Source organism: Sapajus apella, unplaced genomic scaffold (assembly GCF_009761245.1).
Source record: "Sapajus apella isolate SASKATOON/1434 unplaced genomic scaffold, GSC_monkey_1.0 scaffold19, whole genome shotgun sequence".
Taxonomy (NCBI): Eukaryota; Metazoa; Chordata; class Mammalia; order Primates; family Cebidae; genus Sapajus; species Sapajus apella.
Genome location: NW_022436959.1, coordinates 15,419,678 through 15,447,631, shown reverse-complemented (window position 1 = coordinate 15,447,631; position 27,954 = coordinate 15,419,678). Strand labels below are relative to the sequence as shown.

General features: G+C 39.7%; 1 protein-coding gene across 1 annotated transcript in view; it reads left to right on the top strand.

Annotated features, from left to right (window-relative positions):
* Positions 1 to 27,954, top strand: part of DNAH11 (dynein axonemal heavy chain 11) — a 406,504-nt gene that overhangs the window by 208,228 nt on the left and 170,322 nt on the right. The window contains exons 40-45 of the mRNA XM_032287021.1: positions 1,457 to 1,589; positions 4,327 to 4,454; positions 5,820 to 5,968; positions 13,797 to 13,947; positions 17,024 to 17,155; positions 21,836 to 22,009. Of these exons, the coding sequence (XP_032142912.1) occupies positions 1,457 to 1,589; positions 4,327 to 4,454; positions 5,820 to 5,968; positions 13,797 to 13,947; positions 17,024 to 17,155; positions 21,836 to 22,009 (867 nt within the window). The remainder of the gene's footprint in view (positions 1 to 1,456; positions 1,590 to 4,326; positions 4,455 to 5,819; positions 5,969 to 13,796; positions 13,948 to 17,023; positions 17,156 to 21,835; positions 22,010 to 27,954) is intronic.

Genomic DNA, 27,954 nt, shown 5'->3' with positions numbered 1-27,954 from the left:
GTTTTGTCTTACCGACAGTCCTGGCAACATACTTATTTTCTTGGTTGGCAGACAGTATGTGCAGAACTGCATGCATTTTAATTCAGGATGCTTGGGTATAAACATATTTGGTAGCCAACAACTAAAAATAATCAGACTGAGCATGTGAGATTTTACTGCATGGCAGTATATGGAACTTGCTAGTATTTAGATCAGAGCCCAAAGTGGAAAAATTGTAAGAAAAACAGTCTCTGTATAGAGATTTTTCTAGTGAAGAATATGATAAATGAAATATTAAAGTACATAACTGATAGACCTGTAATTATTTTGTTAGAGTAAGTTACAGATGTAGGCCACAGTTCAAGGAAGGATAATTCTATACTTTCCAGTAGATTAATGGTTTCTAAAAATATAAGCTTAATATTCCTAAGGCATTTACTTTCTTTGATCTAGTCTTCACCAGTTCTGTTCTACTCAACATCTATGTAAGCCAAGATACCCAGAGCACTGCAGCTCAGGGTGACATTCTTTAGCATCTTACCATTTCAAAGTGTTTGCCAATTGTTTATCAGTTCTTCAAAACCCCTCTGAGTAGGTCAGCATGATAAATACCTAAGACAAAAGTCACGGCTTTGCAAAGAGAGCAAAAAGGAGAGTTAGGGCAGATATTTGAGTTAAAGTATCAATTAGTTCATTAGACATACACTGAACACCTGTTCTGTGAGTTCTCGTTGTCAAGGCTTTTCCTCCATTATCTGGATCAGGGTTTCTCAGCCTCAGCACTGTTGACATTCTGGACTGGATAGCTCCATTGTAGGGGACTATCCTGTGCACTGAAAGATATTTAGCACCCTCCCTGGCCTGCATCCACTAGATGCCCAGAAGCCCTTTCCCACTTCTTTCCCCAGGTCAAGACAGTCTCTTTCTGAGAACCACTGCCCTAAGTCCCTGGGTCTCAAAGCGTGGCCAGACCAGTATCATTGGCATCAGTGATGCCTTGTTGGAACTGCACATTACTGACCCCACCTCAGACCTACTGAAATAGAAGCTCTGGGATTGGGCCCAGCAATCTGTATTTTACTGCCCTACAAACAGCAATTCTGATGTGGGCTACGTTTTGAGAAAAACCAATCTTGCTGATGCAGTCAGGGTAGATTTTATAATCAACATGAATGCTTATTTATGTATGGCCCTGCACTTTGCACACATGGTTAAAAAATCTCAAATGAGAAAGCGACTTCCTTTAGTCTAAATGGTTCAAAGAATCCAGTGAGCTGATTCTGTCTCGCTGAGCATTTGTAAGATGAAGCTTTTCAAGATGGTAATGGAAATGCACATATGTGCAGTTTTCCCTTCTCAATCTTAGCGTACACAGAACATCTAGGAACATATAATGAATAAGAAAAACCTTCAGAAATCGTTTGCTTTCTCTTTGCCTCACGTTAGTATTAATTTATTTGGTTCTTCTTCCCCTCAGATTTTGAGAACACTGAACCAAACATATGTTAACATGAAACAGAAGCCGGTTTGGAATGACTTAAACCCTAAAGCTGTGACAACAGATGAACTCTTTGGTTTCATACATCATGTTACCCGAGAATGGAAAGATGGTAAGTAGTATTTCCTCTTTAGAAGCGCTAAAGTTTTCTTTTTTTTTCTATCCAGAGAGCCATTTTTCAGTATGAGCCAATTTTAGTCATAGTCACAGATTTACTGTTTATATGTTGGCATTATTGGAAATATAGCAGATCACAACAGCATTTATAATGTATAAATTGAAACTAGATTTGAATAAGTACTTGATTTGCATTCAGCAGAATTGCACTCAGAGCTGTTGTATTTTATTCCATGTCAATTATGTCAGGGCTCCTTGTAAATCAGGAGCGAAGTGAACATGAATGCCTCAGGGAATGTCTCTAAAATACCTGATACAAGACACTGACTGAAGTTCAGGCAGGCATTATTCCAGGTGCTGGGAACAAAAGTCAGTAGGGCATGTTTCCTGCCCTGAAAGTATTTGTAAACAAACAGGTCCCTTTGTGGCAATCTGTTATGACTTCCTATTACAATGAATGCACTAACGTTGGCATCATTCTTGAGGCCTCTCTCCCTCTCACACCCTACATCCAACCTCACGGCAAATGCTATAGGCTTTACCTTTAAAATCTATGTGAATTCCAATTCTTCTCACCTTCTCCATAGATACCACATTAGTTGAAGCCACCATCATGTCTCACCTGTACTACAGCAGCTGGGCACCTCCTCTTGCTGTTTTCCTTGCAGTTCATTTGACCTACAGCAGACAGAAGGCTTCAAATGTTACTTCTCTGCTTTTGATTTCTAGTGGGTTCCAATCACCTTTAGAATCCAACCTTTTCCGTGGCTTATAAGGCTCTATGTGATTGGATCCCTGTCCGTCCCCAAATCCCACCATCCCTGACTTCATTTCCCACCACTTACCATAATCCATTCATTTTGACCTCACTGCTGTTTGTTGAACTTGATCCTGTCATGGGGCCTCGGCTCTTCATCTTCTGCCATCAGCGACACACTTCTGGATGCCTGCATGACTTGTTCCCTTATCTTATTTCAGCATCTGGTCAAATGTCACATCAGAAAGGACTTCTCTGATGGCAGATCTAAGGTAGAAATGTAAATCAAAATCACAATGAGATAGCACCTCATACCAGTCAGAAAAACTATTATTAAAAAGTCAAATGATGCTGGTGAGGCTGTGGAGAAAAGGGACTGCTTATAGACTAGGTGGAAATGTAAATAAGTTCAGTCACTATGGGAAGCAGTTTGAAGATTTCTCAGATAATTTAAGACAGAACTACCATTTAACCCAGCAATCCCATTACTGGGTATATACCTAAAGGAAAATAAATTGTTCTACCAAGAAGACACATGCACTCATATGTTCATTGCAGCCCTATTCACAATAGCAAAGACATGGAATCAACCTAAGTGCCCATTAGTGGTGGATTAGGTAAAGAAAACATGGTACATATGCACCATGGAATACTGCGTAGCCATAAAAAAGAACAAAATCATGTCCTTTGCAGCAACATGGATGTAGCTGGAGGCCGTTACCCTAAATGAATTAATGCAGAGACAGAAAACCAAATACTGCATGTTCTCATTTTTTAGTGGGTGCTAAACATTGGGTACATGTGGACTTAAAGATGGGAACCATTGACACTGAGGCCTACTAGAGGTGGGAGGGAAGGAAAGGGGCAGGGGATGAAAAACTACCTGTTGGGTACTATGCTCATTACCTGGATGATGGCACCATTTGTATCCCAAACCCCAGTGTCACACAGTATACCCATGCAACAAACCTGCACGCACATCATCTGAACCTAAAACAAAAGTTGAAAATTTAAAAAGAATAATAAAGCAGGACACCCTTCATCATTCTCTATCCTCTCCTCTTGTGAACGCTCCATTTTCTGTGGGACAGCTTTTACTGTCTCAGCCTAGCTTCTGTCTTTTTGTAAAGAACTGTGGCAGGGAGAGAACCATATCTGTTTAGGCAGAAAAACTGGGAAAAGGTTCAAACTATTAGAAAAGTTTGCTAGCTGCTTTGTGAATCATGGTGGCAGGTTCCATTAGATACTGTCACTTTTGACACAGAATGCTTCACAAAGGAAACATTCTACATACATGCATCAAAACAGTTTTACTCACAATGCTATTAGATATACTAGAGCTTGAAAAATTAACAACTGTTAAATATGTCACATAAAATACATGCTTAGATATGTAATAATGGCAAAAAGGACCGTAGATGTAAAATGGTTTTGTGTATACATCCTGTTAAGGAATGATGAGTTATTACCCCAGTGAGCACATTTCTGTAAGAGACATACAGTGCGTCTGAGTGCTTTAGCTTCAGAATTATGCCCTTGAAAATTGTTATAGCAAAATGGAGAAAGGTGAAATAAACAAATATTTGATCTAAAATGGATACTTAACATATGTGTGTGAAGAAGGATCGTATCCTCACTTGGTGTAAGTTTTGAGTTTTATGTACATTAACCTCTGTAAATCCCCACAACTGTTCCTGACAGAAGGTTTTGTTATCTCTGTCTTGCATATGGGGAAGCTCAGTTGTGGAAGTTCCTTCTCAGGGAGGTGAAGCTTGTACACTGGTAAATAACAGAGCTGGATTTGGAAACCATGTGTGGCTCTAAAGGTGTTCCACACTGCCCACAAGAAAGCGGCAGCAAACTCACTTTTTTTAGTTAACAAAAGAGCTTCCAAGATGAGTAATACCAATCTATGGTAGAAGTAAACAGCACTCAACTACATTCTATATTAGGATTGTTTACTCTTACTTTATAGGTCTCTTCTCGTTCATTCTGCGAGAACAAGCAAATCTTAAGCATGATGGACCGAAATGGATAGTCCTGGATGGAGATATTGATCCCATGTGGATTGAATCACTCAATACTGTAATGGATGATAACAAGGTGAATGAAACTTCAGTCCTAAACCTTCAATATAACATCCTGAGTATATTAAGAGTTCCATTCACTTGTTGATGTTAATACTAGTTTTTGCTCACTAACCTGGTATTCTTTATGTAATTACCATTTTGGTAAGTGTTGCTTTCCTGATAATTTTTAATTTCACCATTGAAGAATTTCAAGGAACATGTTCTCTTTGTTTCTTTGAATTCAACCACCTTTACTGAGAGCTGTCAGATACAAATCTAAGAATTTAGTTTACGCATCTTAGCATTACCACTTTTTAAGAGGTAGGCATAAATTATTATATAGATAGATAGATAGATAGACAGACAGACAGATACGGAGTCTTGCTGGAGTGCAATGGTGTACTCTCAGCTCACTGCAACCTGTGCCCCCCGGGTTCAAGCAATTCTCCTGCCTTAGCCTCCCAAGTAGCTAGGATTGCAGGTGTGCGCCACCATGCCTGGCTAATTTTTGTATTTTTAAGTAGAGACAGGGTTTCACTGACCATGTTGGTCAGGCTGGTCTCAAACCCCTGACCTTGTGATCTGCTCACCTCAGCCTCCCAAAGTGCTGGTATTACAGGTGTGAGCCGCCGCGCCCGTCTTATATCTTATCTTTGATTAAGTGTGAATACTTAGACAATGAAATAACTGGTTTGTGACATAGGATAATTGAAAGTCACTAGTTCCTATGGCTATGGATTGAGTTAAAATGTTTTCCCAAGCTTTTTGTGTGTGTGTGTGTGTGTGTGTGTGTGTGTGTGTCGCAGTTAATCCAGCATTCTCAGCAAAAACAAGGGCTATGGTACAGGTCTGTGAGATGACATTCAGGCAACACAGGGTCTTTAGTTGGGGTCAGCAGAGAGATCAGTAATCATCGTTACTGCAGGATAGAGTTAGTAACCCCCTTAAATTAACAGTAATTACTGCTTTCTCAACTGAGACACTGTTCATCATAAAATACAGGTTTGGGATCTTTATACTTGTATGAGTGTCTTGGGACAATTGATAATTGTGGCATTTCAGATTCTAAAGGTTTTTTTTATGGTATATAGGTCTTTTCATGTGATTAATTTTTACAATAAATGTCTTTTATTTGGCTTAGTAATAAAATTACTACAATTACTTAAAGGTTGGCATTTACAAGTCCATTTAGGTGAGTTTATTACTCAAGGGTCAATCAGGTCATCTCAGAGGGGAGCTTAGATCTTTATTCAGACTGCACTTCTGATTCAGGACATTGAGTGCACAGCCTGTGGTAATTCTGGTAGGGAAAGTACTTGTTGCTTCTGTATGTTGGCAGCATTGCTTTTGCCCGTGGGTGACAGTGCACCTCTGTACACCACTGTGCTACTCACTCCAGGTGCTGACCCTCGCCAGCAATGAGCGCATCGCCCTCACGCCCTCCATGAGGCTTTTGTTCGAGATACATCACTTAAGGAGCGCAACCCCGGCCACTGTTTCCAGAGCTGGTATTCTGTTTGTGAACCCACAAGATCTGGGCTGGAATCTGTGAGTGTTTCTTTTTTGTTTATTGTAGTAAATTGTAACACTTACCACTTGAGTAATTTTTGCTTAAGCACATTCATGTTGTTGCACAGCTGTCACCACCATCCATCTCTGGAAGTTTTTTATTTTCCCAAACTGAAACTCTTACTTAACTCTTAAACAGTAACACCTCATTCTCCCCTTCTCCCAGCTCTTGGCAACCTTCATTCTGCTTTCTGTGTCTGTGAATTAGACTACTCAAGGTACCTCATATGAATGGAATCATACAGTGTTTGTCTTTTTGTGACAGGTTTATTTCACTTAGCACAGTGTCTTCAGAGTTCATCCACGTAGCAGCATACTGCAGGATTTCATTTTTTAAGGCTGTATAATATTCCATTGTGTGTATATACTGTATTTCATTTACCTCGTCATCTATAAATGAACACTTGGGTTTCTTCTGCCTTTTGGCTATTGTGAATAATGCTGCTGTAAACATGGATGTGCAAACATTTCTTCAAGACCCTGCTTTCCATTCTTTTGGGTAGAACCCAGAAGAAGAATTACTAGGTCATATATTAATTCTAATTTTAATTTTCTGAGAAACTGCATATTTTTTCCACAGCTGCTACTCATTTATATTCCCACCAACCATGTATGAGGGTTCTAATCTCTCTATATCTGTGCCAGCACTTGTTATTTTCCTTTTTTTAACAGTAGCCATGTTCATGGGCATGAGGTGATATCTCATTTTAATTTGCATTTCCCTGATGATTAGTGATGTTGAACATCTTTTCATGTGCTTATTGGCTGTTTGTGTGTCTTCCTTGGAAAAATGTTCACATAAGTTCTTTGCCCACTTTTAATCAGTGCTTTTTTAAATTGTGCATGGATCTTGTTAAAATCTTTGTATAAAATTCTAAATATATGCTTACTTGAAGAAAGTATTAGCAATTAAATTTCAGGCTAATGAATTAGGCTAATTTAAAGATAATTACTTAAGCACTGAGATGCCTTTGTCATTTTTACTTGGATGTTACCTGGTTCACATATCTTGAACATGTTAAGAACTCGGTAAATATTTGTTGGGTAAATAAATAGATAATGAATGCTTATATGGAGCACTTATGTAAAAATAAATCAGTTAGGTTTTACATGTTTCGTGTATATATACTTCGCATACATGAACAGTTGTAGTGCTTTGGTTTAGAGCAACTTTATTGTGCCCAGTTGCTTACTCCTCAAATGCTTACAATTTCTACAGTTCACCCTGGTGGTAAGTTCTCACCTCCAGCATTTCCACTTGGAACCGTAGGAATCGCTGAGCTCTGCCAGTGAATCCATGCTTGTGCCTGGCATGCTTCTTATGTCAGAAACCTGTTTACTCCTGTGGACATACTCTGCATTCGTCTCACCGTGTTCTGTGCCCCAGGGGCTGTCCTGTATGGATCACATTAGTGAGCTCCTTGCCTTCTGGCTCTTGGTTGGTTTGGCCAATGAAGAATCCTGGCAGGAAGTGAGAAGGAGAGAGGAGAGTGAAGGTCAGGCTATTTATTCTTCTTCCCGACAGGGTCATGTCAGGATGGTTCTGTCCCTCAAACTACAGGTCACAGCTCTTCTTATATCTCTCCATCAAGGTTCTTTCCTTGAGGTTCTGGCAGTCCTTCATTCTCTTGTCCCTCCAGGAATGGGTACGATAACCATTCCTTGTTATTACCCTCTTGCCATGGTACTGTCCCTTCCGTTTTCTCTATTCCTTGCCCACACTTCGGTAACTAGTCCTTTTATTGATCCTTCCCTTATTATCTTGATTTGGGGATGACATCCGTTTCCTGCTGGATGCCTAACTGCTGTACTCCTCCAGGTTGCCTTTCCTCTGTGTACTGATTCCTTATCTCTACAGCCTGGTAGAGCCATGCCCAGGCTTTTGTTTTTGACAAGGCTTTATTGGATTAGCTTGGGGGAACGAGTGATTTTCAGAAGTCTCAAATGGAGTGTTTTCCTTGGGATAATAACTTCTTTCCACACCTAGGATTCTATCTCCTGGGTTGCGTATTGTTTGGGGGCTACCTAAAGAAGTCTCTCCAGTAGCCCTGACTCCCTCTGTACAGAGAGCTCAGGCACTGCAGTACATGGCAGCATTTCTTTCTTTATTTCTTTTTTTTTTAATTTCCCCATTTATTTTATAGCATTTTAGGTTTTGGGGTACATGTGAAGAACATGCAAAATTGTTGCATAGGTACACACGTGGCAGTGTGATTTGCTGCCTTCCTCCCCATCACCTACATCTGGCATTTCTCCCCTTGCTATCTCTCCCCTATTTCCCCCCACCTAACCCCAGTGTGTAGTGCTCCCCTCCCTGTGTCCATGTGTTCTCATTGTTCAACACCCACCTATGAGTGAGAACATGCGGTGTTTGATCTGCTCTTCTGTCAGTTTGCTGAGAATGATGGTTTTCAGGTTCATCCATGTCCCTACAAAGGACACAAACTCATTGTTTTTGATGGCTGCATAATACTCCATGGTGTATATGTGCCACATTTTCCCTATCCAGTCTATCGTCGATGGGCATTTGGGTTGGTTCCAGGTCTTTGCTATTGTAAACAGTGCTGCAATGAACATTCGTGTGCACGTGTCCTTATAGTAGAACGGTTTGTAATCCTTTGGATATATACCCAGTAATGGGATTGCTGGGTCAAATGGAATTTCTATTTCTAGGTCCTTGAGGAATTGCCACACTGTCTTCCACAATGGTTGAACTAATTTAGACTCCCACCAACAGTGCAAAAGTGTTCCTATTTCTCCACATCCTCTCCAGCATCTGTTGTCTCCAGATTTTTTAATGATCGCCATTCTAACTGGCGTGAGATGGTATCTCAATGTTGTTTTGATTTGCATTTCTCTGATGACCAGTGATGATGAGCATTTTTTCATATGTTTGTTGACCTCATGTATGTCTTCTTTTGTAAAGTGTCTGTTCATATCCTTTGCCCACTTTTGAATGGGCTTGTTGGTTTTTTTCTTGTAAATCTGTTTTAGTTCTTTGTAAATTCTGGATATCAGCCCTTTGTCAGATGGGTAAACTGCAAAAATTTTTTCCCATTCTGTTGGTTGCCAATTCACTCTAATGATTGTTTCTTTTGCTGTGCAGAAGCTGTGGAGTTTCATTAGGTCCCATTTGTCTATTTTGGCTTTTGTTGTCAATGCTTTTGGTGTTTTGGTCATAAAGTCCTTGCCTACACCTATGTCCTGAATGGTTTTGCCTAGATTTTCTTCTAGGGTTTTTATGGTGTTAGGTCTTATGTTTAAGTCTTTAATCCATCTGGAGTTAATTTTAGTGTAAGGTGTCAGGAAGGGGCGAAGTCAAATTGTCTCTATTTGCAGACGACATGATTGTATATCTAGAAGACCCCATCGTCTCAGCCCCAAATCTCCTGAAACTGATAAGCAAGTTCAGCAAAGTCTCAGGATACAAATTCAATGTGCAAAAATCACATGCATTCCTATACACCAATAACAGACTTAAAGAGAGCCAAATCAAGAACAAAATTCCATTCACAATTGCCACAAAGAGAATAAAATACCTAGGAATACAACTAACAAGGAATGTAAAGGACCTCTTCAAGGAGAACTACAAGCCACTGCTCAACGAAATAAGAGAGGACACAAACAGATGGAGAAACATTCCATGTTCATGGTTAGGAAGAATCAGTATCGTGAAAATGGCCATACTGCACAAAGTAATTTACAGATTCAATGCTATCCCCATCAAGCTACCAATGACCTTCACAGAACTGGAAAAAATCACCTTAAACTTCATATGGAACCAAAAGAGAGCCCACATAGCCAAGACAATTCTAAGCAAAAAGAACAAAGCGGGAGGCATTACACTACCGGACTTCAAACTGTACTGCAAGGCTACAGTAATCAAAACAGCATGGTACTGGTACCAAAACAGAGATATAGACCAATGGAACAGAACAGAGGTCTCAGAGGCAACACAACATATCTACAACCATCTGATCTTTGACAAACCAGACAAAAATAAGCAATGGGGAAAGGATTCCCTGTTCAATAAATGGTGTTGGGAAAGCTGGCTAGCCATTTATTTCTTTCATGAGATCCCTTACCCCTCCTGAGTGTGCTCTGATTTCAGTAAGGAACCTCACAGCTCCCAAGGCATATGTAATTCAGTCTGAGTCCTGGTCCATGGAGATTTGTGCTAACAAAAGCTTGGTCCAAATCCCTATTTCAAGAAGGATTTTCATGCAATACATCAAAGGTCACAGGTTATCTAGAGAGACATCCAACTTACATGCCTAAGAGAGTTAACTCTGTCTTCACCATTAGATTTCACTTTTGGAGGTTTTTGTTTTATCCAGAATTAATGTGTAGGTATTATTTTTTGTATGTGTGACCAAAGAATTCATCCAGATCATTTTCCAAAAACGATGTAAATCTTCTCTAAAAGGTATTTTTATATTTTCACTTCCCATTGCAATAAACTTCCAGTAAGCCACAAAATGGCTATTTTAGAGAAAAGCATATTTTTTCCACTCCATAGTTATTGGATTCTTTAACATCTTTAATGTCATTATATTAACAAAGAGATAGCTTTATAGTTATTAATTAATTTAATACTCAGTTACCTTCTGAGATAGATATAATTATTAACTTTTCCAAGTGAATCTCTTAAGTGTCAATGTTTTGTTTGAGTCACAACTTGGAAATAAAGTTGAAAACTATAGAAAAGTTGGAAAGGTAGTACCATGTGCAGCCTGAGATGCTTTTCCTGCAGTCACTAATTGTTACCATTTTACTACATTTACTTTCTCCCCCTCTCTTTCCCTGGCATACAGGCACATTTTCTACTTTTATCCTTTTTTGCTGAAATACATGAAAGTAAGTTGGAGGCATTAAGACACTTCATCGCTAAGTCTGATTACTAAAGAGTAGATACTGGTAGATGACTCTTCGGAGCCAAAGCTTTATATCATACTCTTTCTTCTATTACTTGGAACTTATAAAATACTATTCTGGCTTTGCATCACTAATAGTTGTACCTGAATCAAATGAAGTTACTATCTTATGTCCCTACAATCCCGCTGTCTCATCTTTGGATACTGTATATACTTATAAACATGCGACTTCGGAAACAATTGGTATACACTGCTAGTCAGCGTGTACTGCTAATGACTGCCGTTTTTCCAGGCCATGGCGAAAGAGGCCTTCAAGCTTCCTCTGAAGGTAGACTTACAGTCTCTTCAATTCCTTCTATCCTATGCAACAGGTTTCAGTCCCAGAGGATTGAGTCATAAATAGAAAGTTTTCAGAGGTCTGAAAACTTTGGCTGTACTAGAAAGTTTCAAAACCACAGGGTTTAGACTTCACTTGATAAACCTGGAGCAGTTCTGGAGGAAGGAAGAACAACTGAGCTGCTGATAGGAGGACTCGTGCAAATTCTGAAAAGCCAAAATTCTTTGTTAATGACCTATGTATTGGAATTAAGATGATACATTGGGGCATTCCACTGTAGCCATTTCCTGAGGTGCGCACCAGTATGAGTGACTATTTCTGTGATCTTTCGAGGAAAACATATGCCATTTTAGTATGCTGTTTTCAATTGAATGTGATATAATAGTAGTCATGTTCACATCTGTTGCATCTTTGAGAAATCATATTTTTTTGTAAAGCAGTGTTGTAACAATTGCACACAAATGCAGCTCTAAGCTTCAGTGTTTGTTGAAGGTAACAGTTTCTCCTTCTAAATTTAATGTCTGTTTTATTCCCAAATGATGAAAGTTTAGCAATAATTTCTACATAAATTTTTTAACTGTCCATATTCAGCGACATAGCCATTTTTACTCTCGATCCTATGCTGTGTGGTATGATTGATCCCTAGTAGAGGTGATTTGTCTGCCCCCTCTTTTTTTCTCAAGTAGAATCAACTCTTAACACATCTCGGTTTGGCTGGACTGACTTTTTTCTGGAGCAACTCCCACTATTCGACGTAATGTGTGCAATAGCACCATTTGCTAGTGGGCTTGGTAGACTTTCTCTGAGACTTTAGCTGCTGCTGCTACTGTGACTCAGTGAAGTTGCTATTATTTACACATGAAGTGTAAAGCTCACTTTTTCCTTCTGGGCTATTTTTTGAAGTTACCGCTTCTAGTTACCCTTGCAATGGCTTTCTGCTTCCACAGAGCCCTGGAAGAAACTTTGTTGGGAAGTGAGTGTGGGTTTGTTATATCCATCAGAGCCCAGGATGCCAGCTCTTATGCCCAACAGAACACCACTGCCTTTAGACGATAGAAAGGGAGATGGAATCATGATCTGAACCTGAGTCTCCCAATGCCACCAACCCTACTAATGAGTAATGTTATATTGAGAATTTATTTGTCAGATACTAATGTAAGCACTTTGTACATGCAAACTTACATAATCCTCACAACCACCCCAGGAAGTTTAGATGATTATCATCTCTATTTATGTAGGAGAAAATTGAAGCACAGAGAGGTTAAGTAACTTGTCCAAGGTAACACAGTTAAAAATGGTGGGACTGAGATGCATATTCAGGCAGTCTCACTTTAGACTTTCCTTTCCCTGAGAAATTCTCTTTCGACCCTTCTTGATAAGCTCTAGATACAAAGATTCTACTTTCCACTCTGGCAGCTGATATGGGGTAAAGTCAGTAGCTGGGAGGGTGGCCGTCATTCCTTTGTCCCAGGCACTGACACCTACTTTCCATTGTTCTGTGGTTCCCACCATCACCACCACACAGAGACATTATCAGGCTACTCTTATGCAATTGGACTTCCACTGAAAAACCATTTCTCTTGGACCCGAAAAAGTTTTGACAGTTGACATTTTGTAAATTAATCAGAGTTGTGACATCATTGACTATTTAATAAACTCTATTGTGAAGCCTTCCGAAAAGCAAAAGGAGTCTTTTGTCAGATAATCAATCATCTTGCCTTAATGTCTTCTGATGCTCAAAATGTAAAATCTCGTTTGTTTAGAGCAAGGTGTCACTAAAATTGATCTGTGGTCATACTGCTTCTCTGCTGATTGCTAAATGCATTTATTCCCCTGGCTTCATCCTTAATGAGAACGTTCTGAGGGTTTATTTTTAGTTTAACCTAATAAATGTTTGCCCTATAGACTACTATAGGTGCTACTAAGTCATGCTTTGTTTTACTGATATTTTACTAATAATTAAGGATATTTGTTGTATCAAATTGATAACATTTTGTTTCCGATCACACACACACACACACACACACACACACACACACACACACACACACCCAAGAATGAAATGACCTATCAGAGCCACCTATTCGAAACTCGTTATCAGCTATCAGGTTGGAGTTACATTCAGTCCATTGGAAAAGGAGGCACTTTGAAATAGCCACTATGGAATTTTCATCTTTTTATTTGTAACTTGATTTCTCATTACTAAATAATTGATGCCAAGATTAATCATGAAAAATCGCAAGCTGTTTTCATAAATAAGGCTTACACTCTGGGAATAGTCTCACCCCTTCAGGAAATGACATACTGCACTTCCTCATAAATGCTCAGTAATGGCCTACTTATATTCCATTATGTTTGGCTTCTAAGTGCTATTAGGAGTTTCTTTTACAGTCTTTTCATTAAGGTAAAATGGCCATTAAAACAAGTTTTTAAAGGCCATTTTAAAATATTTTCAGTTCGAGAAATAGAATGAACTCATTAAACATGTCCCTGAAGTGTTGCACCAAGCTGCGTTGAAGGCGGAAGCTTTTGACTTGGTGAAATTCTGCTTTTCAAGCCTAGTGTTCAATAAAAGCTTTTCTGTGTTCCTTTTCAGGTATGTGGCCAGTTGGATAGACAGAAGGCGGCATCAATCAGAAAAGGCCAATTTGACTATTCTTTTTGATAAATATGTCCCCGCATGCTTGGATAAGCTGAGAACAAGCTTTAAAACCATCACTTCAATTCCTGAGAGTAGCCTGGTGCAGGTTTGTCTTCCGTTATATCATTTAACGTTCCAGTCCTGATGTGGTATTGTTTGTTGATCAAGACAACAGAAGTTCTTGCTTGCCCAAGAAAATGAGAAGATTTCCAGAACTGTTAGATTGCTCCAAACCTCCTGCCCTCACCCACCATGTTCCCTGGAGCTTTTTGTAAAAGTCTGTTACATTCTGATAGCATTTAAGTTTGTGCTCTGATTCTTTTCACAATCTTGTGAAAGAAGGTTGGAACCATATTTCACTGATTTTTTTTTAATATCCCCAGATAGTTCTTAGCACATAGTAGGTGCCAGATAGGTGTTTGTTGAATCATTGTGTTCCTTTCCAGTATCTTAACACAGAATTAGAAGAACAAAGTTGCAATAGCCTCACTTATTTTTCTGGTTCCTAAATAACTTTCCCAGAGAAGGTTCAATATGTTTTCCTTTTTTGAAATGGAGTCTCGCACTGTCGTTCAGGCTGGAGCGCAGTGGCACCATCTTGCCTCACTACAAACTCTGCCTCCTAAGCTCAAGCGATCCTCCCGCCTCAGCCTCCCGAGTAGCTGGGATTACAGGTGCCCACCACCACACCCAGCTATTTTTTTTTCATATTTTTAGTAGAGATGGGGTTTCACTATTTTGGCGAGGCTGGTCTGAAACACCTGACCTCATGATCTGCCCTCCTCAGCCTTCCAAAGTGCTGGGATTACAGGCATGAGCCACCGCACCCGGCCAGTATGTTTTTTTAATAAAATAAATCTGTGCAATTAAAGATGCCAGCCAGAGAGTAAGAAAAAGCCTCTGAAATCTAACATCTAGGTGCCACCACTCACAGATCTCCTCCTCCCAAAAAATATTTGTGAAGGCGTGTCTGTCTGGAGGAAGAGTTCATAATATCCCAGGGATACATTTTTTTCTGGTCTTCATCTTGAGACAGCTGGAAAGAGTGAAGGGTACATATGATATGTTGTCATGGAACCCAGTGAAAATAATTCACAGCCCACAGAAATGAAGGCTGTGATCTTAATCTCAGCATGAAGAAAAACCATCTAGCCCTTAAAAGTAAAAAACTTCACGAAAAGGTTTATGATCAGAAACCCCCCACACCCTTTTTCCCTATAGAAGCAAAATTGCTTTCTATGTACTTTGTTACCATTAAGTGACTGTTACCAAATTTATTTGACGCTAAATTAGAAATAGTCACAAGCATAATAAGAAGAGAGATTCTGTGCAGGTTTTTGGATAATCCACACACCAATTAAATAAACGATAGTCTTCAACAGTAATTATCTGAGGTATAATTTATTTCTGAAAGCAGGTCTGAATTTATTCATAATGAATTAATTATGTAGTTAGCCTAATTAGACATCCTCTGGTGTAATACTTGCAGAAAAGCATGATCGTGTTCTTTCTCAAGTTGACTTGTGTATTTGTGTGACTCTCTGTGGTGTGAACTTTTCCATTCAAGAGCAGTGTGAAAATAGGTCAGTAGGAATTAATATGACTTTTGCTCTACTTCTTTCTTCTGTAGTATTCAGAAATGGCATTTAATTTTTTAGCTCCTGTTAGGCTGTTGTTTTATAGAGTAATTTCCCTCTTGTTACTAGCAGGTATGGATATTTGAAACAAAATGAATATAAGAAGATAGTAACCTGAAATGACTCTCTGAGAAATTAATGCACCCCGTTTTCTGATAGATGACATTTCTTTAAGTTTGGGAAGGTGTATTACCTCTTTCAGATTATGCATTCAAGTAGGATTTTTAAGTGCTGACACAGAACTCAAAATGTTTTTCAAGTACTGTGGGAGAAAATAGAAGCAGCATATGACCTTATTAGTGTATTAATCTCAGCAGATAGCTTCACATTGAGACCCTTTAGTCTTTTTTGTTTTGATTTCAACAGTTGCTTAGAGCAACACATCTTCTACTAAAAATAACAAAAGCCTCAAAGTTTTCCACTGTTTTTCTTAACAGCAAATTGGTGAGTTTTATTCTATTAAAAGAGTATTTCAAATTGGGAAATGTGGCATAATGCAAAATAATAGAAATCAAGAAAGAAGTCTTAAAAATATAATAGGTCCTCAACAATTTAAATGAAAAGTATTTCCCCATCTTTTGTGGCAAGCAAGGAAAAACACACACACAGTCCTGACCTGATTTGTGATCGCTTGCATTGCTGTGTATGTAATAGAGATGAAAATCTATTGTTGCCTGAAGAAACTGGAGGAAGAGTCTGGAGTTTTTAGGACCTGTGGCAATGCTAATTAACGACAACAGTTTCTGTGCTTTGGAGAGCCAGCCCCCAAACCAGCTCATTACTGGTTATGATTTCACATGGCGGAGGCCTCTGCAGCAGCCACCTTCCCCTCATTGCTGATGCAACTGCCCTCAGCATGGGCGAGCTTCCTTAGGACCCCCGAGCATGTTGCCATTTCACCTGGAGAGTATGAAGAACGTTCCTGAACAGCATTTCTTTCAAGGTTAAATTTAGTTTGGTGTCCAAAAACTGCCACAGGCTTAAGCTGCCCGTCCAGCATTCTAAATTTATGACAAAAGGTGGGAAAATTCTGCCAAAGCACTAACGGAAAGTGGCTTATCTAAATGTCCAGCAAGAGGGAAATAGTCAAATAAATGTCTGTCCATCCTATATGTATATATCTAGAGATATATATATATCTAGAGAGATATATGTATATATCTAGAGATAGATAGATATATATATCTAGATAGATATATATATATCTAGAGATAGATACACACACACACACACACACACACACACACACACCCTTTTTTTGCTTATATGTCATTTTGGTTTGTATCATGATTATTAACTAAATTGTTTAAAATTTTATTTTTAAAAATAGTTTGCTGTTACCTAGACCATTTTGGTTGAAAGTGACGTTTTCTCCTGTTAACTTAGACACCCAAGGTGGTAGTTTTTGTCTCTCCCAATGTAGCAAATCATAGTTGGGAAAAGCTATATACTCTTTCAAGGATAAAGTGGAGTTAGAAAAATGTCCTTTAACTTACTCTACTATTTGTTAAATGTCACCTTATTTGACAATTTCTTTTTCTTTAGACTATATGTGTTCTTTTGGAGTGCTTGCTGACTCCTGAAAATGTACCATCTGACAGCCCAAAAGAAGTTTATGAAGTCTATTTTGTGTTTGCTTGTATCTGGGCTTTTGGAGGTACCCTACTACAAGATCAGGTATGTTTAGAAATGGTTTACAGGACCAGTTTCCAGTTTAGTGTGGGACAGGGTCGGGGGGAGGTTAAAATATGTGATCCATACCTTTTTGTTGTATTATGGATTTGTACTGCGTGCCCTGTTCTCTCCTAAGCCCATGCATTGCCTGGATATTCCCAGAGAACCATCCCTGATGGTTCTAACCCCAGCTGACAATGCCAAATCCATACCCTCCAGCCTGGCTGTGTCTTCTGAATCTAAGGTTTCATGTTTCCTCACCTCCAGCATGCTTTTCTACAAGAAGCCCCACTCATTGTGCCTGAGACAGACCCCCTCTTGGGCCCCATACTCCAGCTTGCCCCTGCTCTTCCTTCTTTTCTTTTGCTTAGTGGTGCGTTCTTTCTTGTAGCTCCAGTTAAAAATGTGGGAGATATCTCTCTTCCTTATGACTCTCTCAGTTTCACCTGTAAAATAGATGCAACTCTGTTCCCTCTTCTCCATCCCTGTAGCCTAAATTCAGGGGCAAATCATCTTTAGATTGCCCTGGCTGTCATAGTGTCTTAGTCCTCAGATTGCTATAACAAAGTATCACAGATTGGGTGACTTAAGTAATAGAAATTTATTTCTCACAGTTCTGGGGTCCAAAAGTCCAGGATCATGGTGTCAGTGTGGTTGAGTTCCGGCAAAGACTCTGTTCTCACCTTTTAGGTGGCCACTTTCCCACCATGTCCCCATGTGACAGAGAGAGAGTAATACTGGTTTCTCTTCTTATGAAGACATGAATCCCATCATGAGGATTCTGTTTTCATGACATCGTCTAAATCTAATTATATCCCAAGGCCCCACCACCAAATACCATCATATTGGAGGGTGGGTGTCAAAATATGGATTTGGGGGTGGGGCAGGGGGAGGGTCACGATTCAGTTTGTAGCATATGATAACCTTCAAATGGGTCTCCCTGTCTCCAGTCCCTCTTACTTCTAACCGGTCTCATGCTCTATTCCCAGTATAGTCATTTGTGAACCGTAGTCAGCCCTGGCCAATTCCTTTTGCACTGGTCTGAAATATTCATGCCTGCACAGGTTGCTTGCATAGCCCTCTTGTGGCTTGAGTTCCTGTGGGAAAACACATGAGACAAAAATTTGCACCAGCACACAGATCCCATGAACTGCTTAGGCTTACCAAAGTGCAAAGTGGGAATTTTTCAACTTTGAAATTTGCTGATCGAATTGCCACCATGCACCTCTATGTGTAGTTTTTATCATGTGATGTTTACTATGATTCTTCAAGATGTCCTCTTTGCACAAATCAAGTAAAGCTCAGAGGACAGAGTAACTTGTCCGAAGCCATACTGATGGGAAATGGCAACATCGGGATTCCCTCCCAAGTGTGTCTTTCTCCAAAAGCCACACCTTCCATGGCACCTCAGGGCCTCTCATGGTCCTTCTATGGGTACCCCTGAATTTTTACATTAAAAATAGATTGGACACATTTTCCAGGCTTCCTGATTCTTTCCAGATATAAATGGAGCATTTACATTAGAAGGCATCACAGCCAAGAGTGACCTATATTTCTGTTGGTTTGCTCACTGTAGATCCAAAAATAAATGGTTGATATTATTCGTTGGCCAGTCCCGCTTCTTGCCACTAGGTTGCCATAACTTATGCCTATTATTATAATATATTTGGCACTCACGTAGCCTCCTAGATCTTATTTCAGCCATTTTCAGAAGCCAGATTCCTTCTGTAATTTCCAAGTGCTTTCTAAAGATTAGCAGCTGGTACTGCGTGAGCGAGAGTCAAGTGTTCATGTCAGGGACTTCAGGTGGCTTTCTGAGAAGCACGTTTTGCAATGTGTTTGGGTTTCTTGTTATGGAAGCCACATGCAGACAGAAGCCAACTCTCTTCCTCCACCAGGTATTTCTTTCAATATTTACCACAAGTTTTTTCCCTTTCTAGGACTGTAAAATGAGGTGAGATGTTGAAGGCGGACATTTTCCCACTTATAATCCCTCATCTCCCTCCCAGCTGATCCTCTTTAATCTTTCCAATTTCCAAATGTATCAGCCTTCTCCCTAGTTATATAAGCCACAAGCTGGATATCACTGGCACCTTCCTTTCTTTAGTAGTTAACATGAGCAGCAGCAGCAGCAGCAGTTTAATATTTTCAAAAGGGCTCTAACTACAGAGCATTCAAAAGAAGGCCATGAGGTTGGCAGTGTGAATGAAACAGACATGAGAAATGTTCTCAGGATAGCTACTTGGTAGCTTAACCAATTGAGTGCCTAATATGTGTCAGGGAATGTGCTTAGAGCTTTATCATAGGGCACTTCATTTATTCTTCAAAGACAATAAAACCCTATATGGATTGGTACAATTATTCTTCTTTTATAAACAAGGAACTGAAGCTTAGAAAGGTATATTAATCTGCTTCCTGGCACAAAGCTAACCCATGCCTAAGCCAGGTTCAAACAGCAGCCGGCTGACTTAAGGACCTGTATTCTCAACTGAAGTCATTGCAGCCAATCTCCAAAACGGAGTTTCAAATCAACTTTCTCTGAATTCCCATTAACTGCCATCATTTCTCACTTGGCTTCTGAAGTAGCCTTCTCAGTGTGTTTTCTATTTATATGTTTACTCTGATAATTCATCATCCACTCAGCAGTCGGTGATTTTTTGCAATGTACATTAAATCCGATGACATGCTCCAGAGTTGAATACACTTGAAAGGTTCCTTATTGCCTTTAAGATAACATTTCAAAATTTTTAATTCTATTTACAAGGCCTCTAAATCTAGCCCTGCTTATCTCTCTCTGTTTCTTCGTCTGCCATTCCCTCCCCCACTCCCCCAACCCCAGCTTCTTGAACACACCAAGTTCTTTCATACCACAGGAACTTTGTACATGCTGGTCTCTTCCTGAAGTGGCACTTAAAGACGCCTTCCCTGAACTTCCAATTAAAATGAGTTGCCTCTGCTATTCTCACTTATAGCAGACTTTACTTTCAAGGCAACTGTTCATTTCTGCATTTGTTGGCTTAGCTTCAGGTGCATGACACATCCTCATGTTCCTCCTGTGTTCTTCCCATAAACTCTGAGAGGAGAGACTGTTTTCTTCCCTTGTTTAGAACAAATGCATTTCAGTTAATGAACTAATGAATCAAAGATTTGTCACCAAAATCATTTTGCCTATATAGTAGTTAGGTGTAGCAAAGTTTGATATAAAGTGAAAGTTAAATGTAGCCTGCCTACAGAGAATGGTGTCATATAAGTAATATCATGTTGTGGGGCGAAGAAATGTCTTCTGCCACCAATCTGAAAATAATTTAAATGAACCTAAACTCATAACTCATGCATAGGGTGTTAGAAGGATGCACTCAGCTGGTTTGGAAGATGGCAGAGAAAGTTGTCCCTGCAAACACCACTACCCTCTGCCCAGTTTATAGGACATAATCTGGTGACATAGGTACATCAAAATAAAAGCCCTTTAAAAACTTCTCTGGGAAAAAAATCACAAAAAAAAGTCAAAGGTAAGAATGAGATTGTCAAAAGCAATAGACAGACACAGTATTTTTAAGAGTTCACCAGACTCACCATGTCAGATCAAGCCATGGTTATTGGAGTCACTGAACCAGGTCTTCTGTGAATATTAAAGGCACTGAGCCAGGTCATCCTATGAATATAGGAAGCATTGAGCCAGGTCATCTGTGGATATGGGAGTAACTGGGCCAGGTCATCCTACGAATATAGGACTCACTAGGCCAGGTACCCTCTGGATATAGGAGACACTGGGCTAGGTCATCCTGTGGATATAGGAATCAGTGGGTCAGATCATCCTGTGGATATAGGAGAACCTGAGCCAGGTCATCCTGTGGACAAGGGCATCCCTGGGCTAGGTCATCCTATGGATATAGAGGGCTTTTTCTAGTTGTTATACACAGTTGTCTTTTTCTTTATTTTCCAAACCCTAATCTAGCAGTAAATGCCTTGTATCTATAATCGTATTAAAACAAGCACCTTCCAGTAAGGAGAGCCTGTTTCTTGCCGCTGTAAATCTCTCTGGAGGATGAAAGTTGGTCCCCAAAGTTTTCAGTTGGACCCCTTGGATTTGGTGTGGTGGGAAACCAAGTCCACGCCTTTCTCCATTCCTCCATCTCTCGTGCCAGGGATTCCCAGAGTTAGAATTCCAGAGATCAACGAAGTTTCAATAATGATTCGTAGGAATGGTATAGAGTTCCCAGTTGTTTTCTAAGCAAGAGCATTTCAAAAAATAACTATTTATCACCATAATTTTATAAGGGAAAAAACATTTTATCACTGAAAGGGCCAACATTTAAAGGACAGCATTTAAATCAAATAATGTTACTAATTTTTAAAAAGTACTCCATTCTTATTTTCCCCATTTTCCCATAAATTAATGTGAACATTGGTAGAAGTGAGCACCACTGTTCAATAGTGACTACCTAGCACAGGAATTTGCATGATATGCTGTCATTAGATTAAATAACCAACAGGTAATCTGGCATTCACCTAACTTTACCTTGCTTTTTAAGTTAGTTATTTCACAAAATTTGTACTTGATGGGTATATGGCAATTTTAGGTTTCTACCTCTGTGACAGTATTACTTATTATAATTTGTTTCTTTTTTTAATCATTTTGAATACCTTTGAGTCTATCATAAGGATTTCTTTTGTTCTCCATAGCTTTCTAATTATCAAGCTCACTTCAGCCAGTGGTGGCAAAAAGAGATGAAAGCAGTGAAATTTCCATCCCAGGGAACAATCTTTGATTATTATGTGGACCACAAAACTAAGAAATTTTTGCCCTGGGCTGACAAAATCGCCAAATTTACTATGGATCCAGATGTGCCCCTGCAGGTAGGTGTGTGGAACATAGCAATTGTATTAGCCTATTTTCATATTGTTATACAGAAATACCTGAAACTGGGTAATTCATCAAGAAAAGAGGTTTAATTGGCTCACGATTCCACAGGGTGCACAGGAATCATGATGCTGGCATCTGCTGGGCTTCTGGGAGGCCTCAGGAAACACAATCCCAGGGGAAGGGGAAGCAGACAGTTCACATGGCCAAAGCAGGAACAAGAGAGAACAAGGGGGAAGGTGCTGCACACTTTTAAATGACCAGATCTCATGAGAACGAACTCACTATCATGAGAACAGTACCAAGATGGATAGTGCTAAACCATTTATGAGAAACCACCCCCATGACCCAGTCACCCCCCACCAGGCCCTGCCTCCAACATTCTGGATTACAAATCGACATGAGATTTGGTGGCGTCACAGATCCAAACCATATCAGCAATATTCAAGTGACAGTGTGCTAATGTGATCCCTTAAAAAAAAGTCTTTTTTTCTTTCTTGCCTGGTGAATAAATTATCATGTTAATATGCTTAGCATATGACATCTATCATTGGGGAAGAGGAATCTCAGCTATAGGAATGCTTACTGAGATAGCTGTTTTATCTCTCCATCCTCTTTTAAAACAATATTACAACTTAATTCTGCAATAACATTGTTCTTTATATTTTCCTAGAAATGTTGTGAGTTTGTAAAAATTGGAGGCATACTTCTGTTCAGTGATTCTTTCTGACCTTAATGTAATTTTCTTAGATACCACTTTTCACATATAACGCTTCTTTTACCCTCCTGCAGTCAAATGAAGATGTTTAATCTCCTCTACTCACGTTTCAAAGTCACGTGGCAGCTTATGATCCGAATGAACCTTTCTCTCTCTCTTTACTGTTTGTTTTCATAGATTGCTCTTCTACATTTCCCTTAGAGTCAGTTATTCTTTGATCATCTTATTCTGCCTCAATCTGTTTTCCTATTTTATTTATTCCTCAGGATCATGTCATTCTGATTCATTTTGGGGCTTACTATTTTGGAAGTACTGTATGAATGGCATGTCAGTGATTCATGCGGCATTTATTAGGAGGCAAGCAGTGCCAAATAACAGAAAGCCCAGTGCATTCATTTCCTGGAGCTGCCATAACAAAGACCAAAGACCAGGTGGCTTAAGCAGTAAAAATGTATCCTCATAATTCTAGAGGCTAGAAGCTCAAGATGGAGATACTGAGGGGTTTTGTTTCTCCTGCAGCCTCTCTCCTTGGTTTGCTGATAGGCATCTCTTGCTGTGACCTCATAACCTTTTCTCTTTGTACACATTCTTGGTCACTGTCTCCCCGTGTGTCTAAATTTCCTCTTCTCCTAAAGACACCAGTCACATGATTAGGGCCTACCCTAAAAGCCTCATTTAACTGAATTATCTCTTTTATAGGTCCTATCCCCAAATACAATCACATTCTGAGGTATCAGGGGTTGAGGCTTCAGCAGATGTATTTTGGAGGAGTCATAATTCAGCCTGTAACAATCTGCCCTCTGGACCTCCAAAATTCAAGTCCTCCTAACATACAAAATACATTTACCCTATTCCAGCAGCCCCAAATTCTTTTTTTTTTTTTTTTTTTTTTTTGAGACAGAGTCTTATTCTGTCACCCAGCCTGGAGTGTAATGGTGCTGTCTTGGTTCACTGCAACCTCTGTCTCCCGGCTCCAGGTAATTCTCCTGTCTCAGCCTCCGGAGTAGCTGGGATTACAGGCACCTGCCATCATGCCTGGCTAATTTTTGTATTTTTTGTAGAGACAGGGTTTCACCATGTTGGCCAGGCTGATTTGGAACTCCTGACCTCAGGTAATCCACCTGCCTTGGCCTCCCAAAGTGCTGGGATTACAGGTGTGAACCACCACACCCAGCTTACCAACAGCCCAAAATTCTTAACCCATTCCAGTATCCACTCTAAGTCCTAAATACAATCCAAATATCATCTACATGATATATTTCATCTATCAATTCATGAAGTGAATTTAGGTACAGTTCATCCTGAGGCAAAATTCCTTTCTAGTTATGAACTTACAAAACCAGAGAAGTTATCTGCTTGCAAAATACAGTGGTAGAACAGATAGGATAGACCTTTCTATTCCAAAAGGGAGAAATCAGACAGAAGAAAGGGATCACAGTTCCCAAGCAAGTCCAAAACTTAGCAGAGCAAATGCCTTCAGATTTTTTGTTTTTTGAGATGGAGCCTGCTCTGTCACCAAGCTGGAGTGCAGTAGTGCCCTTGAGATTTTTAAGACTTCAGAATAATCTTCTTTGGCTCAATGCCCTATACTGGGGCCCACTAGAATGATGGCCCTGCCCCTGGACCCACTAAGGTGGCAGTGTTGCCCTTGGTGGCAGCCCCACCTCCATGATCCTGGGCAGCAGCCCTGTCCCTGAGGCACTGGGCCATATCGTCCTGGCTCAGTGACAGAAGTGGTGACCCCATTCCCTGAAAGTGAGGGGGAAGTAGCCTCATCTCCCAGACATGTACCTTTTGGGCCAGTGGTGGCAGTGGCAGTGGATGTTTTGCTGATCTCTGAATTGCCTTTGGAGTTATTTTCCCTTTTCTTGGAGGATAATGCATGTCTGCAGCCAAGTTGCTAAATTGTCTTGTCTTGTATAATCTAAGAAGTCTTACCTTCCTTCATTTTGTCCTGTTCCCGTGCTCTTTTAGCCCAAGCTGGCAATATTCCTGCTGGTATAACCCCATCTCTATTCCTGGCTTCTTCTGAAATAGCTGATTTTGTCTAAGAATTATATCCATAATTTCTTTATGGAGTCATTGTCTGGCTACCCTTTGGTGTGTTCTCTCCAGAATACACTTTCTCGTGTTCTGCATATGGACAAGCTGAGAATTTGTCAAATCTTTAAGTTCTAGTTCCTTTCTGCTTAACAATTACTTCTTCACCATGCCTTTCTCCTTGTCATTTGCCAGCAGTAAGGAGAAACTGGGTCACATATTCAACACTTTTCTTAGAAATCTCTTCAGTTACGTACTTGAGTTAATCACTCACAGATTCTATCTTCCACAGAACACTAGAATGCAATTCAGCCAAGTTCCTTGCCACTTTATGACAAGAATTGCTTTTCTGTCAATGTCAAATAACATTTTCCTCATTACTGTCTGAGGCCTCACCAGAAGCCTCTTTAATGTCCATATTTCTACCAACAATCTCTTTAATGCAATCTAGGCATTTTCATGCCTGCACCTTAAAACTATTTTATCCTGTCATCTTTTCCTGTTCCAGAGCCGCTTCTACCTTTTTAGGTGTCTGTTACAGCAGCAGCCCACTTCTCAGAGTCAAAATCTGTGTTAACCATGATGAGATATCACCTCATACCAGTTAGGATGTCTGTTATCGGGAAGATGAAAGATAACGAGAAACCTTTTTTCTGTTGTCAAGAAAAATGAGAAAATGGAACCCATTTTTTGGAACGCATATTTTTGATGAGAATGTCAGGTAGTCCTGCCATTGTGTAAAATCATATGGAGGTTTCAGCAATCCCACTTCTGGACATATTTCCTAAGGAAATAGAATCAGTATGTCAAAGAGATACCAGCACTCCCATGTCCACTGCAGCACTATTCACAATACGCAAGAGATGGAGTTAGCCTCAGTGTCCGTCCATGGATGAATGGACAAAGAAAATGTGGTTCTTACAGTGGCATACAGGTTGAGCATCTCTAATTGAAAAATCTAAAATCCTCCAAAATTAAAAACTTGGAGTGCTGGCATGATGCTCAAAGGAAATGTTCCTTGGAATAGTTTGCATTTTAGATTAGGAATGCTCAACCAGTAAGTATAATGCAAACATCCCCCAAACCCTAAACGTTGAAATCCAAAAAGTTGTAGATATCCAGAATATCCAAGCATTTCAGATAAGGGATATTCGACTTGTACCATTCAGCCTTTAAAAAGAAGGAAATTCTGTGCTTTGCAACAAGTTGGATGAACCTGGAGGACATTAAGTGAAATAAGTCAAACACAGAAAGACAAATACTGCATGATCTCACTTACTGGTGAAATTTAAAAAGTTTAACTGAAGCAGAGTGTAATCGTAGCTACCGGGGGCTGGAGCTAGGAGGTTGGGGAAATGTTGGTCAAAGGATACAAAATTTCCGTTAGGCAGGAGAAATAAGTTCAAGAGATCTATTGTACATGGTGACTATAGTTAATAATGATGCTTAGTGTTTTTTGAAAATCATTAAGAGAATAAATTTTAGGTATTCTTCCCATGAAATATAAGCATGCGGGGCTGGGTGCCATGGCTCACATCTGTATTCCCAGCATGTTGGGAGGCTGAGGCGGGCAGATGACCTGAGGTCAATAGTTTGAGACCAACCGGGCCAACATGGCGAAACTCCATCTCTACTAAAAATGTGAAAAATAGCCAGGCGTGGAAGTGTGTGCCTGTAATCACAGCTACTCAGGAGGCTAATGCAGGAGAATTGCTTGAACCCAGGAGGTGGAGGTTTTAATGAACCGAGATCGTGCCATTGCACTCCAGCCTGGGCAATAAGAGCTAAACTCTGTCTCAAAAAAAAATAATAAGCACATGAGTTATAGGTATATGTTAATTTGCTGGAATCAGCCATTTTGGATTGTATACATATTTTAAAATATCAGGTTATACACAATAAATATATACAATTTTGTCAATGAAAAACTAACTTTCTAAAAATATATTTTAGCTCTGTGATTCAAAAAATTTAATTATAGTTGTAACCTAAAGAAAACCAACTGCACATACAAAGATGATCATGGCCACATTGTTCCTAACAACAACCCAAAAAGAGGAAAATTGAGAAACGAAGTTGTAGTTTCTTAGTAGGATGGAAATCTATACAGCAGTAAGAAAAATTATCTAGACCTAGATACATCAGTATAAGCATATCTCAAAAGTATAATGTTGATTGAAAAAAGCAAATTGTGGAATAATCTGTATATTCTGAAACTAGTTGCATAAATTTACATATAAAAGTTCAAACAAACAGGCAGACCTGTGCAGTAGTCCCTCACTTATCCATGACTTTGCTTTCTGAAGTCTCAGTTACCTGTGGTCACCTGTGGTCCAAAAATATTCAGTGGAACATTTCAAAGAGAAGCAATTTATAAGTTAAGTTGCACATTGATTTGAGTTGCAGAATGAAATCTTGTACCATCCCACTTCATACCACCCAGGACGGTAACCATCCCTTCACCCAGCTGGCCTGATGACCAGGTCGACTGTTGTATATTGCAGTGCTTGCATTCAAGCAACCCTTATTTTACATAATAATGACCACAAAGTGCAGGAGTAGTATTGCTGACATAATTGTTCTATTTTATTATTGTTAATCTCTTAGTGTACCTAATTTATAAATTAAACTTTATCAAAGCTATATAGATATAGGAGAAAACAGTCTAGGTAGGGTTCCATACCATCTGTGATTTCAGGCATTCCCTGGGGGCCTTGGACCATACCTCACCAAGTTTAAGGGAGGACAACTGTATTGGTTTGCTAGGGCTGCCATAACAAAATACCACAGACTGGGCAACTTAAACAACATACATTTCTTTTCTCACAGCTGTGGAGGCTAGCTATGTGCTAGCTATGAGGCCTCACTTCATTGATTGCACAGTCACTTTCTCTCTGCATCCTCACATGGCTTTTCTCTGTGCATATGTATCCCTGATGCCTCCCTGTGTGTCCATGTTTTCTTATAAGGACACCCATCAGATTGGATTAGAACTCACTTTAACGGCTTCACTTTAACTTAATCACCTCTTTAAAGCCCCTGTCTCCAAATACAGTCCCATTCTGAAATACAGAGGTTAGGGTTTCATGACATGAATGGTGGGGGTATGCAACATTATCATCCTGCAGTATTACTCCAGTGTGATTTCATCCTAACTCATTACATCTGCAGCAACCCTATTTC